The 17081-nt window shown below is 39.8% G+C and overlaps 1 protein-coding gene across 4 annotated transcripts in view; it reads right to left on the minus strand.

Annotated features, from left to right (window-relative positions):
• SNX9 (sorting nexin 9) overlaps positions 1-17081 on the minus strand; it is a 127285-nt gene that overhangs the window by 82032 nt on the left and 28172 nt on the right. For all 4 annotated transcript variants that reach the window (XM_033234951.1, XM_033234948.1, XM_033234949.1 and 1 more), the window contains one exon: positions 811-897. In XM_033234951.1, the coding sequence (XP_033090842.1) occupies positions 811-897 (87 nt within the window). The remainder of the gene's footprint in view (positions 1-810; positions 898-17081) is intronic.

The raw sequence follows: 17081 nt of genomic DNA on the forward strand, positions 1-17081 counted from the left end.
AGACCATAACAGAAATCCAACAGTCTATGAAGATTTTATGTCATGAAACAAAATGTGCCCAATCTCCAGGAGAAAGAACCTGAGATAAGAGTTCACATAGATGCTTATCAGGGAGGCATAATAAACCTAGTTATATAAGCAGAGACACACACACATCTGAAGAGTGTGTTTATGTATGTGTACACATGTATACATGAGTGTACCTTGAAGATGCATGTGTGTATGTGTATGTACACAAGATCAAACAGGGTTTTGTAAAGATGCAGAAATGCTTTTTATATATATAGTTGCTTCTTGTTCGAATAAAAGCTGAGGCAATATCTTGTAATTCAGCAAAGGGAACTCCACTGGGAGCTGAGCTAACTCCACCAGAGCTGGTCTAAGTATATTGCTTTCTGGCAATCTAATCTGATTTAGGAAAAGAGTTTAGAAAAATGATGACAGGATCAATCAGTTAAGACATTTAGGAAAATCACCATCATCTTTTACTTATTCTAGAGACACAGTATTATCGTGCTAGGGGTAAACACACTGAACTACGTTCCAGGACAATTATGGGGTACCTAAAAGGTAAGATAAACATATCAAGGAAGATACAGAATAAGCAGACCTAATAAACTCAATTACATACATAGCTGTCTTTAGGGAATTTTTTTTCTATATTTATATAATAGCTTCTTACTTCACCATCAATACTTCATAAGCAACAGGAAAAAAATCACGTGGGTTTGAATGATTAACTTACAAAAAAATAAAATCTTAGAATAAGTCCACAGGGGACAATCAGATTTGAATGTACAGTTCTCTTACCGGATTTGTGATTGTGATGATTTCTCCTTCATTAACTGTCAGTTCATTATTTCCAGGTTCAGCAGCAAAATCATACATAACCCGAGCCTATCAGGAGTGGAGAGGAAAAGAGGATGTTACAAACATAGACGGAGCAGTAAAAACACAAAAGGTGCACAGTTCACTTTCTAAGCACGCTGGTACGAACATGACAGTGGCTGCGGCTGTTTTGGAAGAAAGGAAGACATTACCAAAATGACTCATCTGCTCTACTGTGAGGAAGAGTAACACCAACGGTGATAGCCCTGTTCTGTTCCGGAGGCAGGGAAGGTTTCTGGCAGCTGCCCACACTGCATTTAGAGATCAGCCCTAAAAAAGTTACTCAAAATATACCTATTTTGGTTGAGTGCAACAGCTCACACCTGCAATCCTAGCTACTTGGGAGACTAAAGAGCAGGAGGATTGCTTGAGGCCAGGAGTTCGAGACGAGCCTGGGCAATAAAGTGAGATTCCATCTCTACCAAAAAATTAAAGAAAAATTAGCTGGGCATCGTAGCCAGCACCTGTAGCATCAGCTACTCAAAAGACTGAGGCAGGAGGATTGCTTGAGCCCAGGAGGTCAAAGTTACAGTGAGCCGGGATCATGCCACTGCACTCACAGGCATGAGCCACCACGCCCGGCTGGGGTAGTTTTTGTTTTTGTTTTGTTTTTGAGACACAGTCTCACTCTGTCACCAGGCTAAAGTGCAGTGGCACAATCTCGGCTCACTGCAAACTCTGCCTCCCAGATTCAAGCAATTCTCCTGCCTCAGCCTCCCAAGGAGCTGGGATTACAGGCATACACCATCACACCCAGCTAATTTTTGTATTTTTAGTAGAGAAAGGGTTTCACCACGTTGGCCAGGATGGTCTCGATCTCTTGACCTCATGATCCGCCCACCTCGGCCTCCCAAAATACTGGGATTAAAGGGTGAGCCACAGTGCCCGGCTGGTGTTTTTTAAAAACATGTTGCATCAACCTCGATCCTTCCTGCCATGAGGACAAACAGGAGAGAAACGCGGGCAGGGGATGGACTGGAAGGAAGCGACTCCTCAGAGAGGAGCCCGGGAGCAGCAGAGCCACACTTGGGGGCACGAGGAACCCGCTGTTGTGTTATTGGTCCTCAAGAATCCTACTGAAATTTTTAACAAATCCAGCCGAATCCAATTAGTTTCCAAAAATAGAATACCTAAGCCTCTTGTTTACTAAGCTTAGAATGTAGTGAAACAGAACGTGAAACAAGTGAGAAAGAAAGAAATGGAAACGGCCTCACACATTTAAATATTACTAAGCACTTACTCACTGCTACAGTTAAGAGGGTTTGGACCCTCCAAAACTCGTGTTGAAACTGAACCCCCAAGGCAGTGGTGTTGGGAGGTGCGGCAAATGGGGGTGTTTAGGTCACGCAGGCTTTGTCCTCATGAGGGGATCAACACTGCTACAAAAAGGGCTTGCGGGAGTGGGTTTACTCTCACCCATCCTTCTGTTGTGTGAGGACACAACACCCTTTCCCCTGGAGGAGGGGGCACTCAAGGCGCCGTCTTGGAAGCAGAGCCGGGCCCTACCCTGCCAGCACCTAGATCTTGAACGGCCTACCTCCACAATTATGAGAAATAAATTCTGTTCTTTGTAAGTTACCCAGTCTTAGATCTCCTGTTGTAAGTACAAAACAGACAAGGACACTCACAGAAAAATGTTTATAAACCTTGTAAGTTTATTTAAAACACTGAATTAAGATTTAAACAGATGCTTCTTACAAATCTGAACTGAGAATAATTTTGGAGGACAAAAGGATTTAATAACCATATCTCCAAATGAGTATAACATGTCAATAAAAAAAAAATTGACTATTCTATTCAGCCTAGAGACGCTAAAGCTTCAATGAAACTGAAAGCCTTTGGGTGTCATCTCCCAGCACCCCTCTTTTCTCTTTCCTATCCTTGCATTTTGCCTACACCTGGTTTCTCACTTTCCCCTTCTCACTCTCTTGTCTACCACTAACAGTATCCAAACAGAGAGAGAGGCTGCCCTCAACCCCAATTGCCAGTCTATTTTCCATGTGGCCTTTGAAAGAAATGGTCCATTTTCCTACACTGCCTTTTCCACCGTTAGCTATACTTCAAGAACTCATTCTTCAACTATTTCCAAGAGCTAAATTTCCACCTAGTCCTGGTCAGTGGATAACTCCAAACTATATATTCAATACGTATTGTCAACCACAACTAATCTCTTCAACAGAAATTTCAAAAAGTGTTACAGATGACATGAATGGCTACTAGACATCAATCTCACATATCTGTTCCATTAACTACTAATCTACTTAGCAGTAAAATAAACATTAATGGATTCAAAGCTCTCCATTCAACGCTCCAGAAACTAGAATACCAAGTGTGCAAGCACACATCTGCCCACAATGTGCATAATCCATTCTTAACACATACTTCCTTTTCTGAGAGAAGAGAGGAGTTGACAATACGCATTCTAACTGACTATGTTGTACATATCTGTTACTCTGCCCCACATCCCTTCCTTTTGGAAACTGGATAATCAGAAATTCTTTCTCAGAGCTCTTCGGTATGGGAGCTGGGGACAGTGCTCCTTCTCTCTGGTATTGTTGTCAATGGCTAACTGGCTGAGGTGTGGAGAAAGTCTGTCTGAAAAATGAAGTCAATGTAGCACAGAATGCAAAGAGAAACAGTGTCCTGCTCGAAGGACAAGCTTGACACTCATTCTCCCCATGGAAGACTTCTCTGTTACTGGAGCCAATGTATCTTCTTTCGTACTAATGTGAGTCCACATCTCGTCACTTGCAATCTAGAGAGTCCAAGTTAATACAAACCAATAACCCCAAACCAAAGAATTTATTAAGGAAACATTCTAGGTAAAAAAAAAAAAAAAAAAAAAAAAACCAACAAAAATCAAAAACAAAACAAAAACAAAAAAAACTGGCCATAAGAACTAAGAACTACCTGTATTTATTATGCAAAAATGAAAACAAAAAAAAAACTAGATCCTAAAATGAACAACAACAGAGAATTCAACAGTTCCAAATAGGAAGGAAAAAAAATCCACAAAACCCTGGCAATGAAAAAAGTTCATGTGAGGGTTAGAAGGCAAAAGCTAAGGCCCCATTCTTAAGTATCTACCTCTCTGACTGCATATAAATCACAATTACATCTTGGGAAAAAAGCAATAAATCTTCAACAATGTTGCTCCCCATCTTTAAAACAGAAAAGTACAACTAAAAAATAAAATATGTAAATCTTCAGAAATTCCAGGGAAAGGAGGACTTGACATCCTTGAGAAGTGAAGTTCTGCATAAAGAGTAGGTAATATTTCTATATATAACTAGTTTACCTGGTTAAATGGCAAGCTTGTTTAACTTAAGCACATTCATGACTTATAAAATTTTATAATATTTAACGCCTTCCTCAAGCTTATCTTGGCTTATTAAGATTATCAGAAGAAACAGAACTTACTTTCACAGACCTTGAATGTTATTATGCTATTAACATATGTTGATGTATTTGTCCTTAATCTAAATGGTGAAGGCATAAATGCTTTTCAATATAAGTAGTCCCTCCTCCTCCACAGTTTTATGTTCCTCGGTTTCAGTTAACTGCTATTAAATGCAGTTGGAAAATATTAAATAGAAAATTCCAGAAATAAACAATTATCAGTTTTAGAGTCCATGCCGTTCTGAGTAGCATGATGCAATCTCACACTATCCCACCCGGGATGTATGTGAATCATCCCTTTGCCCAGCATCTCTGCACCGCAGACACCACCCACCCGACAGTCATGTAGTAGCCGTTCCAATTAGCAGACTGACTATCAGGCATGGCAGTGCTCATCTTCAAGTCATCCTTATTTTACTTATCATGATCCTGATGCATAAGAGTGGTGTTGCTGGCATACTACAATAACTGTTCTATTTTACTATTAGTTATTCTTGTTCATCTCTTACTGTACCTAATTTATAAATTAACTTTGTCATAGACATGTATAGAAAAAACATAGTATAGATAAGGTTTGTTACAACCCTTGGTTGCAGGCATCCCTGGAGATCTCGGAACATATCCCCCGTCCATACAGGGGAACTACTGCATATCAGTGATTTCCACAGCTTTTGTTCAACCTTGTGCTTACTCCGTTGTTATTTGAACCAAATACAGAATATTATAGTTATCACCATGAAATTTCAAGCTATTAGATTCAACCAATTGCTCCAATCTACTAAGAGCTTTCTGAATTCTGAAGCCATCACCCAATTCTCCCTTATCTTTTCCTGCTGGGAGTCATCTGAAAGCTGCACACTTTCCGTAGAAAGAGCACACTTTCTACAAAGAGCCAACTGTAGAAAGAGCACACTTTCTACAGTTTCATCAGTGTCATTATTCAAATTGTTAAACTATGGCAGGTCCAACTCAGCTGTATGTGGTAAGAAGCTCCAAGGGGATATGGGTCAATTAATTATGTTCTCAGAATGTTGCTCTTAAAATTTCCAAAGAAGGAAATGAAGTTTCCTTAAATGTTTAGAAGCAATTTCTTTAATAATCCATTCAAAAGTATAGTCAAGATGAAAGAAAGTTTTAACAGTTGTTCTAGTAAAATATCTTTTCCCAACAGAAGAAATTTCTAAAAAGAACTGGTAGCAGCAATTGAGAATGAATAAAAATTTTTAAATATTTTGTATGTAAAATTTTCAGGAATAAACTACTGGTGAATTGATATGTTCTTTAAACATGTTTTTTCCTAAAATAGGTTTATATCTGTTATTCTGAAATAAATGCACTTAGAGTAATTTGTTAAACTGATGGTCAATTAGATAAGCAGTTTGGGAAATTTTCAAGTCAAACAGAAATGTAAATAGAAATTCACTGAGCAGAATTATAAATTCCAAATAAACACTTAGAGTAAACTTAAATCTGAGTGTAACAAAAGGCAATTGTACAATTCTAGGGGAGCAAAGTTCCGAATACTTAAAATACATAAATCAAATCGTACCATACTCTTCCAAACTACACTCCCTCTCTCTAGTTCACTCATGCAGAACAGCTCTGGAAAGTACTTAGACCACAGGAAATACGAACTGAGGCTACACTGTAACCAGACTTCTACAGATTAGGATGATTTTAAGAGTCATTCTACCCACACTCACCCAGATCAAAGCTTCTATATGCGGTGTACACAAGAACAATTAGACAAAGATATCTTAACAGTGATTTGATGTGGTGGCATCAACTGGCCATATCACACGTACCATCACCATTACCAAGTAATGTGCCAAAACAGATACTTCTGAAACCCACGTGTGACTGCCTGTTCTGTGCCTTACTTCATAATTAAACACACAAAACTTTAATTTAATTGGATATTTTATTGTATCCAATAAAATAAACTGCATCTCACTCTGTCACCCAGGCTAGAGGGCAGTGGTGCAATCATGACTCGCTGCAGTCTCGAACTCCTGGGCTCAAGCGATCCTCCTGCCTCAGCCTCCTGATAGGACTATAGGCACATGCCACCACTCCTGGCTAATATTTTATTTTTTAAAGAGACACGATCTCACTATGTTGCCTAGGCTGTTTTTTTAAGGCCATGTCAAAATGGCTGTATCATACAAAACACTTTGATTTGATGGCTTTAAATGAGGGGTTGCTTTTCCTTTCTCTGTACAGGACCAGATAGTAAATATTTTAGAGTTTGCAGGCCATTCAGTCTGTCTCTGCTGCTGCAGTGCAAAAGCCACCACAGACAATATATAAACAAATGGATATGACCGTGTTCCAATGGAACTTTATTTACAAACTGCACATGACAGGCTAGATTTTGTTCATAGGCCAAAATTTGCTGACCCCTATATCACGACCTGGAACAAAATTATTATGTAAAGATCACTAATCTTAACATAAGGCAGAAGTCATAAAGGAAAGAATATTTTCAATTCAGATCACAAAGTGTTAATCTTCTAAAACATAAAGAGTTTCTGGAACTCAAGATAAAGACCAGCAACCTAATATAAAAATGGGCAGAGGAACAAACAGTTCATTAAAGAATACAATGGCCCTTAAATGCATGACAAAATGCTCAATCTCACACACCAAGAAAGACAAATTAATCTGGTAGACACTGCCAGATCCCCACTGCCTCAATTTGGGGTTGTACTATTTAAACTTCTACCAGTATTATATACGAAAGCAACATTTTTCTACAGCTTCACAAACAGAATAAATAACTCCACTTTTGTACTTCTGCAAATCAGATGCTAAGGAATGCTACCCCAATATAGCTTCTACTAACAGGCAACTGATTAAATAAACCAGGCTATGCCATCAAAATGGAATATTATACAGCAACAAGAGAATGAGAACAATCTATATACTCAGACATGGAATGAATACATGGTCAAAAAAGGTCGATTGTGGAATGGGGCATATAGCATGCTACTTTTTTCATGAGTAGAATACTTGTATTTGCCAGTATTTCCATAAAGAAGCATCAGATAAATAAAACAAGAAATTAACTTTAAATTGGTCACCTAGAAAGATGGGAGAAGAAAATTAGTGATAACACAAGTGGTAGTGACATTTCTCATTATGTTTCTTTTCTTTTTCTTTTTTTTTTTTTTTTGAGGCGGAGTCTCGCTCTGTCGCCCAGACTGGAGTGAAGTGGCCGGATCTCAGCTCACTGCAAGCTCCGCCTCCCGGGTTTACACCATTCTCCTGCCTCAGCCTCCCGAGTAGCTGGGACTACAGGCGCCGTCACCGCGCCCGGCTAGTGTTTTGTATTTTTTAGTAGAGACGGGGTTTCACCATGTTAGCCAGCATGGTCTCGATCTCCTGACCTCGTGATCTGCCCGTCTCGGCCTCCCAAAGTGCTGGGATTACAGGCTTGAGCCACCGCGCCCGGCCTATGTTTCTTTTCATATCATTTAATTTTAACTGTGTGTGTGTATATTACCTGTCCAAGAATTCTAAATTAAAATGAGAGGAAAAAGACATCATGTACAGTAATGGTGAAAGATGAAATATTTAGGAATAAACTTAAGAAATGTGTAAAACCTATCTGGAAAAAAACTTTAGAATTTCTCAAATGACACAGAAAATTGGAAAAAATGGAGAGTATGTGATAAAGTTTGGCTGTGTCCCCACCCAAATCTCACCTTGAACTGTAATAATCCACAAGGGTCAAGGGCAGGGCCAGGTGGAGATAACTGAATCATGGGGGTGGTTCCCACACACTGTTCTCATGGTAGTGAATACGTCCCATGAGATCTGATGGTTTTATAAAGGAGAGTCCCCCTGCACAAGCTCTCTTGCCTGCCACCATCTAAGATGTGCCTTTGCTTCTCCTTTGCCTTCCACCATGATTGTGAGGCCTCCCAAGCCATGTGGAATTGTTAGTCCATTAAATCTCTTTTCTTTATAAATTACCCAGTCTCGGGTATGTCTTTACTAGCAGTGTGAGAACAGACTAACACAGCAAGGTAGAGTGTAACAATGGCCGCAGTAAATCCTCCCACCCCTATATCAATACCAATTTGCAATATGACTTTGTCACTCCTCCCATCAAGACTCTGGATGACGGCCGGGTGCGGTGGCTCATGCCTGTAATCCCAGCACTTTGGGAAGCCGAAGCAGGCAGATCACCTGAGTACAGGAGTTCGAGACTAGCCTGACCAACAGAGAGAGACCCCGCCTCTACTAAACATACAAAAATTAGCTGGACGTGGTGGTGCATCCCTGTAATCCCAGCTACTCGCGAGGCCGAGGCAGGAGAATCACTTGAACTCGGGAGGTGGAGGTTGCGACAAGCCGAGATCGCGCCACTGCACTCCAGCCTGGGCAACAAGAGCAAAACTCCATCTCAAAAAAAAAGAAAAAAGAAAAAAGACTCTGGACGAGTTCATGTGCTTACTCTGGTCAACAGAACGATAGCATATGTGATACTAACATAGGCATGAAAAGCATTTATACATGGGGTGGGGGCTGCCCTCTCTTGCTGCCAGGATCACCTGTGCTACCACTGAACCTGTCTGGGTTAGTAAGTCTGCTGATCCAAGACCACATGGAAAGAGGCCCGCATCATCCTAGCTGTATAAGGTGAGACCCCAACATGAAGAAAAGGCCACCTAAGACTATCCAGCTTCAGATGGGCTCTGCAGACCACAAGAACCACGCATTGTCAGTCCACAGAACTGTAAGAAATACCACATATTTGTTATGTCATTAAGTTTTGGGGTATACAACAAAAATGGGTTCATACAAAGAGTCTCCCCGTATTTTTGGATGAGAAGTCCCAGTATCACCAACAGCACCTCTCCCCCTCCTTCATTAATTCTAATAAAACTACAAATAGGATTTTTTTTTTTTCTGAAACAGGACAAACTAATCCTAAAATTCATTTGGATATATATAAACAAACAAGAATGGCCCCCAATCTTTTTTTTTCATTAAAAAAAAAAAACAAGGAAAAACTAGAAAAGTACAAAGTCCACAAGTCCCAACGACATACAGAAATGTAGGTACCACAATAAAGATGGCATTTTATTGTTTTAGAACAAATGAGTGACTATCTGGGGGAAAAAAATGAATTCCTACCTCACTTCTCCCAACAGAATAAATCATACGATGGGTCAAAGATTAATTTTTTTTTTTAAAGGTAATCACATACCTAGTGCCCAGATTGGGATTTCTGAGCAGCATTTTTCATTAAAAGGAACCAGACTTACTTAGAGAAATGGCTGACTCCGGGTTTCAGGGGAAAAAAACAAGAACCCCATATAAAACATACAAGATGGGCCTGGAACATCTTATCCTATCAGATTATCAAAGACACTAGCAAAGCCTACTGGTTGTGTCAAAAAGACACAGGCACCAACCTGAAGACGAGCTTGCTGTCCAAATGTGGAACAATACAAGCATCAATAGGGACTGAAACAGTGAATTTGCTTAAACTCATGAGTTCATAATTATAAAACTAATTGGTTATCATTATAGAATAGTAGGAAACAAATTCATTTTGACAACTGGTAAATAAAGGCCAAAAAAAATAAACCATTTATCCTTTTAAAACTGTACTATTAAGTAACCAAGTACTAGATAAAAGTTTCTCTTTATACAAGCATTTCAGTTGATAAATGAAGGAATAATAGAATGAGATCATTTTTTTCAATCCCCAAAGATTTAATTCATCTAAGCATAGTGCATCACAAAGACAACCAGACATTACTTGCCTTCTGATGGAACACAATCCCAGTTATGAAATATACTTGGAAAAAAAAGAATGTGAATCTTATTCACCCTCTAAATCCTAGTAACAATTTATAAGAAATACAAAAGAATATATTAAACTATGTAATGAGGGTAAGGTAAGAAACAGGTACTACAGAAATCCATTCTAACAAATAAGTCCCAAAGACAAAAACAAGTAGGGGATAAGGGTTGGGGGGGAGGTAATGGAACCTATAAATGAAGAGAAGATTGATCATAATAGCAATATGTAGACTTTATTAGGATTTTGAATCCAACCGCAGAAATGATTATGAAATCTGAATTCTTAAAGGACTGTGATATTTAAAAGTATTCATTTTTTAGGCATCAAAGTAGTACTGATTATATTTTTAAAAGACTTTCCTCTTTCCTCCCCATCTTTAGAGGTATACACGAAAATACTTATAAATGAAGTGTTAAAATACCTGCCATTTCTCCAAAAATAATGCAGGAGCAAGAGACACTGATGGGGTCTTGATGAAATAAAAAGGCTATGAGCTGGTCAGTTGCCAAAGGTGGACAGGGGTTACAAAGAGCTTTATTACACTCTTCTACTTTTGAATATGTTTGGCATGATCCACAATAAAAGGTATTTTTAAAAAACCATAAAAAACACCAAAGAAAATAAAATCTTAGGAGATTTTCTAAAAATATTCTTGCAGTAGAGGAGGACTTTATGAAATAAAATTGACAAGTCCTTTACAGGGAGAATGGGAGAAATGTCTCTTCACCCAAAATAAAACATACCTGCCTGGCAACAGCCTATACACAAGCAAGATAAAAATCAGTAACAGGCCGGGCGCAGTGGCTCATGCCTGTAATCCCAGCACTTTGGGAGGCCGAGGCAGGTGGATCACCTGAGGTCAGGAGTTCAAGACCAGCCTGGCCAACATGGTGAAACCCTGTCTCTACTAAAAATACAAAAAAAAAAAAAAAAAAATTATCTGGGTGTGGTGGTGGGTGCCTGTAATCCCAGCTACTTGGGAGGCTGAGGCAGGAGAATCACTTGAACCCGGGAGGTGGAGGCTTCAGTGAGCCAAGACTGCACCACTGCATTCCAGCCTGGGCAACAAGAGCAAAACTCCATCTCAAAACAACAACAACAAAATCAATGACAATCTGGAGAAAATGTTTGCAATTCGTAACACAGACTAATGATTGGTTCTGCTACTCTATATAAAGAGTACAAATCGGTAAGAAAAAAATGGCTTTTAAAATGTAAAACCTTACTCAGAAAAGAATATAAAATGAAACAGTTATTTTTCACCTATCAATCTGGCAAAAAAACAAAAGCAAAACTCTGCTAACACCATGTTGGTAAGGGCATAAGGTTTAGGGAAACAGGTATCCTTACATTGCGCTAACGAGAGAGTTAATTTGGTAATGTCTATCAGGATTACAAACACACATGTATCTTAATGACAAATTCTAGGAACTTATCCTCTAGAAATGCACTTTTGCAAACTGACATATATACATGGCTATTCACTGCAGTGCCACCCAGAATAGCAAAAGCCCAAACACCATCTAAAAGGTGGGACTAGTTCATCAAGTATGGGATCTCTACGAAATGGAGTACTACAGCCAAAAGAACAAGATTTGCTTACTTCTCTGGTGTGGAATGATCTCTAATGTATTCAATGACAAAGTAAAGCAGGCACACGATTTGTGTAAGAAAGAGGGCACGGCAATGCAGTACATGCATTTGCTTGTGTATACACAGGAAATCTCAGTAAGAATGTAAAAGACATCGGTAACACTGCCCCTGAGGAGAGAAGATGGCTAAGGGAGAGGAGAGGTAGGAGAGGAATTTTCAGTGGGGTTTTTTTGCACTTTTTTAGTGTGGTGGTTTTTTTTTTTTTCTTTTTGTAACATCAACCTATTATCTAGTCAAAAAAATTAAAAATTTAAAGCACTGTCTTGGATTGTCTCTACCTAGGATGCTCAGAGTCATGTTGCAAACACCAACATTTATGAAAGAATGCTTCCGTGATTATAACAAAGCACAAAATACTACAAAGTGTAACGAAAAAGCTGATTAGATGGCAAACAGAATCTGTATTAAAGGCCACATAAAAGGGGGTAAACAATATTCCTACACTTCTCATTCTGAGAATAATTTCAGTGTATATAAATACATACCTACACTTTTATTAATACAACAAAAGCAACATAATGAAGTTAAAAAGGAAAAGTTTCTAAAAGTGCCAAAGGGCACTAGTGCTCATCGTTTTTAAAATATCCCTCAAAACGTTATACATTTGCCATACGTGTTTGCATGTACACAACTAGTCAAAGCACATACATGCACGGAAGCAATTAGAACCACAGTATATGCTTATATGCTCTTAACATTTCTTATGTGCTCTTCTACATTTCATTTATTTAGGACTTTTATTTATTCATATTTTCTCTTAGGACACTTCACATCAGCATAGCTACTTTGTTCTTTATCATAGCTGCAAGGTTACTAACCCACTATTTAACCCCTAGGGCAAGCCACATCAAAACTTACTTTGCTGTGGTTACCACCAGCCCCAAATTAAAATAGCTTTATTGCTTTTCCCAGTTGTAGAACTATATGCTCATTGGGGGTGGGCAGACAGGAATACAAATACAGAAAAGTTTAAAATCAGTAGCAAATATCAAACCCCAGAGACAACTGGCAGAAACTTACACCCAGTTAAGAGTGCCTATGTCCCACACCCTCACCAGTGTGTGTATTTACAAGGTCTCACCTCCTCCCCAAGTGGGGAGGAAATGTAATTACTGGCAACACACCAATGATAAGCTGGCTTTGAAGCCAGGCACACAGGTTCAAATCCCCACGCCACTGTTTCACCAGTCTTGAAAACTTGGACCAATTCCTTAAAGTCTTGGTCTCGAACTGCCTGTGCCTTGTGACACAAATGAGAAATGAGTAATAAAAATAAAGCCCATAGAAGAGGGACCGGCACACAGGGCCCAGTAAATGCAGGCTATCACAACCTTTTCTTTTTCTTTTTTTTTTTTTTTAACATTACATGTACATTCGCATGTACTAAAAATTGTGGCATAACTATTTCCTAATTCCAGTCCACCAAAGGTTCTGGAACTAGCCTAGAGTTCAAGGGAAAGTAAAGGGCCTGATAACTGATTCCTACAAAAGGTGGTTCTGCTACTTCGCCAGACAGTAAGGGAACCAGACATTCCCCTACCCACTAGTCACCTGTGAAACAGTAACCACAGTTACTGCATACATGTAATTCAAATCCCAGAATGATGGAGGGGAAGATAGAAAAAGTGTCTGAAGAAGTAATGTCAAAAATGTCCAATTTGTGGAAACTATAACCCACAGATCCTAGAAGCTGAATAAATTCCACAGGAAAACAAAACAAAACAAAACAAAACCACAAAAAGAGTCAAGTTTCAGAACATCAGCAACAAAGAGAAAAACCTTAAAATCAGAGAAAGGAGAAAAACAGATATATTATTACATACAGTGGAGCAAAGAATAACTGCAGAATTCTTAAGAACAATATGATACAAGCCAAACTCCGTCTTAAAAGTGCTGAAAAATAACAAAAACTACCAACCTAGAATTCCATATCCAGCAAAAACATCCTTCAAAAATGATAGTGAAATTTCACACAAAAGCTGAGGAAGAATGTGTCACCAGCAAAGCAATACTACAGGAAATGTCAAACGTACTTTTACCAGAACGAAAATGATACTAGATGGAAAACTGAATCCACACAAAAGAAGGAAGAGCACCAGGAATGGTAAATACATGGACCATGCAAAAAAAAAAAAAAAAAAAAAAAAAAACTCACTGTTTAATTTTTCTGAAAGAAAACTAAGAAGATAACTGACTTTTAAAACAAGAATAACAACAACATATTTTGGAGTCTATAATACTGGGGAATAAAATGTATGACAAAAATACAAAGGCCAGCCACAATGGCTCATGCCTGTAACCCCAGCATTTTGGAGGCCGAGGTGGGCAGATCACATAAACTCAGGAATTTAAAACCAGCTGAGGCAAAGTGGAAAGACCCCATCTCTACAAAAAATACAAAAAATAGCTGGGCACGGTGGTCTCTACCTGTAGTCCTAGCTACTTGGGAGGTAGAGGTGGGAGGATCACTTGAGCCCAGGAGGTTGAGGCTGCAGTGACCTGTGATTACGCCACTGCACTCCTGCCTAGGTGACAAAGCAAGACTCTGCCTTAAAACAAACAAACAAACAAACAAACAGCACATAGGACAGGAAAGGGAAATAGAAGTCTACTGTTACAGAGTTCTTATGTGCGAGGTGCTGTAGTATTTGAAGTTCAAATGCCCTAAGATACACATGCTTATTGTGAATCTAAGAGCGATCATGGAAGGGAGAGGGAGGGAGGGAGGAAAAAATGGAAAGGAGGATTGTGAATTCTGAGAACCATGGCCTAATGTAAAGCAGCTTTTGATGTCCAGTAATCAGACATTTCATTATTTCATATTAATTTCTACCAATTACTTCAAATAATTATAGGTTTGGAGTATGTGTAAAATTCAGATATACTTCTTTCAATAACAGAAGTCAAACTAAATCAATGGCTGGTGGGAATATAAAATGGTACAGCCACGGTAGAAAACAGTTTGTCAGTTCCTCCGAAAGTTAAACACGGAATTACCATATGATCCAGCAAATTCCACTCAAAAGAACTGAAAGCAGGGATTCGGATACTTGTGCACCAAAATTCACAGCAACACAATAGCCAAAAGGAGGCAGCAACCCAAATGTCCATCAACAGATGAACAAACAAAATACAAAGGAATAGTATTCAGCCATAAAAAGAAATGAGATTCGGATACATGCTACATTACAGATGAACCTTGAAAACATTATGCTAACTGAAATAAGCCAGACACAAAAGGACAAATAGGCTCGGTGCAGTGGCTCATGCCTGTAAATCCGAGCACTTTGGGAGGCAGAGGCGGTTGAATCACTTGAGGTCAGAAGTTTGAGACCAGCCTGGCCCACATGGTGAAACCCCATCTCTACTAAAAATAGAAAAAATCAGCTGGGCGTGGTAGCGAACGTCTGTAATCCCAGCTACTTGGGAGGCTGAGGCAGGAAAACTGCTTGAACCCAGGAGGTAGAAGGTGCAGTGAGCTAAGATGGCACCACTGCACTCCAGCCTGGGTGACAGAGCGAGGCTCCATCTCAAAAAGAAAAAAATGACAAATATATGATTCCACTATGTCAGATACCTAGAATAGGCAAACGAAGCCAGAAAGTAGAATGGGGGTTACCAGGGGATATAGGGAGGGGGAAATGGGGAGTTACTGTTTAATGCAATACAGAGTTTCTATTTGGGATGGTGAAAAAGTTCTAGAAACAGTGGCAACGGTTACATATCATTGTGAATGTATCTAATGTCACTGAATCATTTACTTAAAATGGTAAATTTTATGTCATGTATTTTTACGACAATTTTTATTCTTTTTTTTTTTTTTTTGAGACGGAGTCTCGCTCTGTCACCCAGGCTGGAGTGCCGTGGCGCAATCTCGGCTGACTGCAAGCTCCGCTTCCCGGGTTCACACCATTCTCCTGCCTCAGCCTCCTGAGTAGCTGGGACTACAGGCGGCTGCCACCACGCCCGGCTACTTTTTTGTATTTTTTAGTAGAGACGGGGTTTCACCATGTTAGCCACGATGGTCTCAATCTCCTGACCTCGTGATCCACCCGTCTCAGCCTCCCAAAGTGCTGGGATTACAGGCGTGAGCCACCATGCCCGGCCATATTTTTATTCTTTTTTAACTAAGATTTTATATACTTTGTAGAGGTTTATCTATATTTATTCATTTTAGGATTTTTTTTTTTTTTTTTTTTGAGACAGAGTCTTGCTCTGTCACCCAGGCTGGAGTGCAGAGGCACGATCTTGGCTCACTGTAGCCTCCACCTCCCAGGTTCAGGCAATTCTCCTGCTTCAGCCTCTTGAGTAGCTGCGATTACAGGCATGTGCCACCATGCCTGGCTAATTTTTTTGTATTTTTAGTAGAAACAGGGTTTCACTATGTTGGCCAGGTTGGTCTTGAGCTCCTGGCCTCAAGTGATCCACCCGCCTCAGCCTCCCAAAGTGCTGGGATTACAGGCATCAGCCACCACGCCCAGCCTTATCACTGTTTTCAAAAGATCATACAAATAAATAAAAATGTACAATTGTGGACTAAACCAGAATGGTACCCTAACTGCATGCTCCTTCCTTCTATGGAGTTAGCCTTATTCAGCTGACAGTTGGTGCACCCAAGCATAGAGGCCCAGCCCCTGGCAGCCAGCAGTGCCATGCACTGAAAAGTCAAAGAAGTGAAAATATGCTCTTAAAAGTGACCTGCCAGGAGGCCTTCAGGAAAAATAAAATACTTTAAATACAGTTACCAAGCATTATCAGATGTACTGAGCTTGACAATGAAAAACCACTCTCAAATATTTGCTTAAGGGAGCTCTTGGGGGTTATATGTAGGCCCATGACCTTTACCCCAACTTCATAAAGTGGAAAAAAAAAGAGAAGCCAAGAGAGGAGACTCCCCCAGCAAACTCGAAAGATAATGTGCATGTTAGCACACCCACTTGCACTGGGACTCTTGCTTACTCCTCCCATCCACGCGTTGACTACAACTTCACTATGCTCTCTTTCCCATTCGTGTTTAACCCACTTGTCTGTCACATCCTTAAAAAGGAGAAAGAAATCCTCCCTCAAACCCACATATTCCTTTGAGTAATACCTTAACATCAAGAAATTCAAATTTCAGAGAAGTTTTCCACATGTCCCGTGTCTACTTCATCTGCTACTCATTCTTCACCCTGCACTAGTCAAGCCTTGCCCACACTGACACCACTGAAACGGCTCTGGCCAAGGATACCGGCAGCCTTCTTACTGCTAAATCCAATCACCATGCTAGGCGCTCATCCCACCTGACTGCCTGGCTGCATCTGACACTGCTGTCCACTCT

This window comes from Trachypithecus francoisi, unplaced genomic scaffold, assembly GCF_009764315.1.
Source record: "Trachypithecus francoisi isolate TF-2019V2 unplaced genomic scaffold, Tfra_2.0 Lachesis_group15, whole genome shotgun sequence".
Taxonomy (NCBI): Eukaryota; Metazoa; Chordata; class Mammalia; order Primates; family Cercopithecidae; genus Trachypithecus; species Trachypithecus francoisi.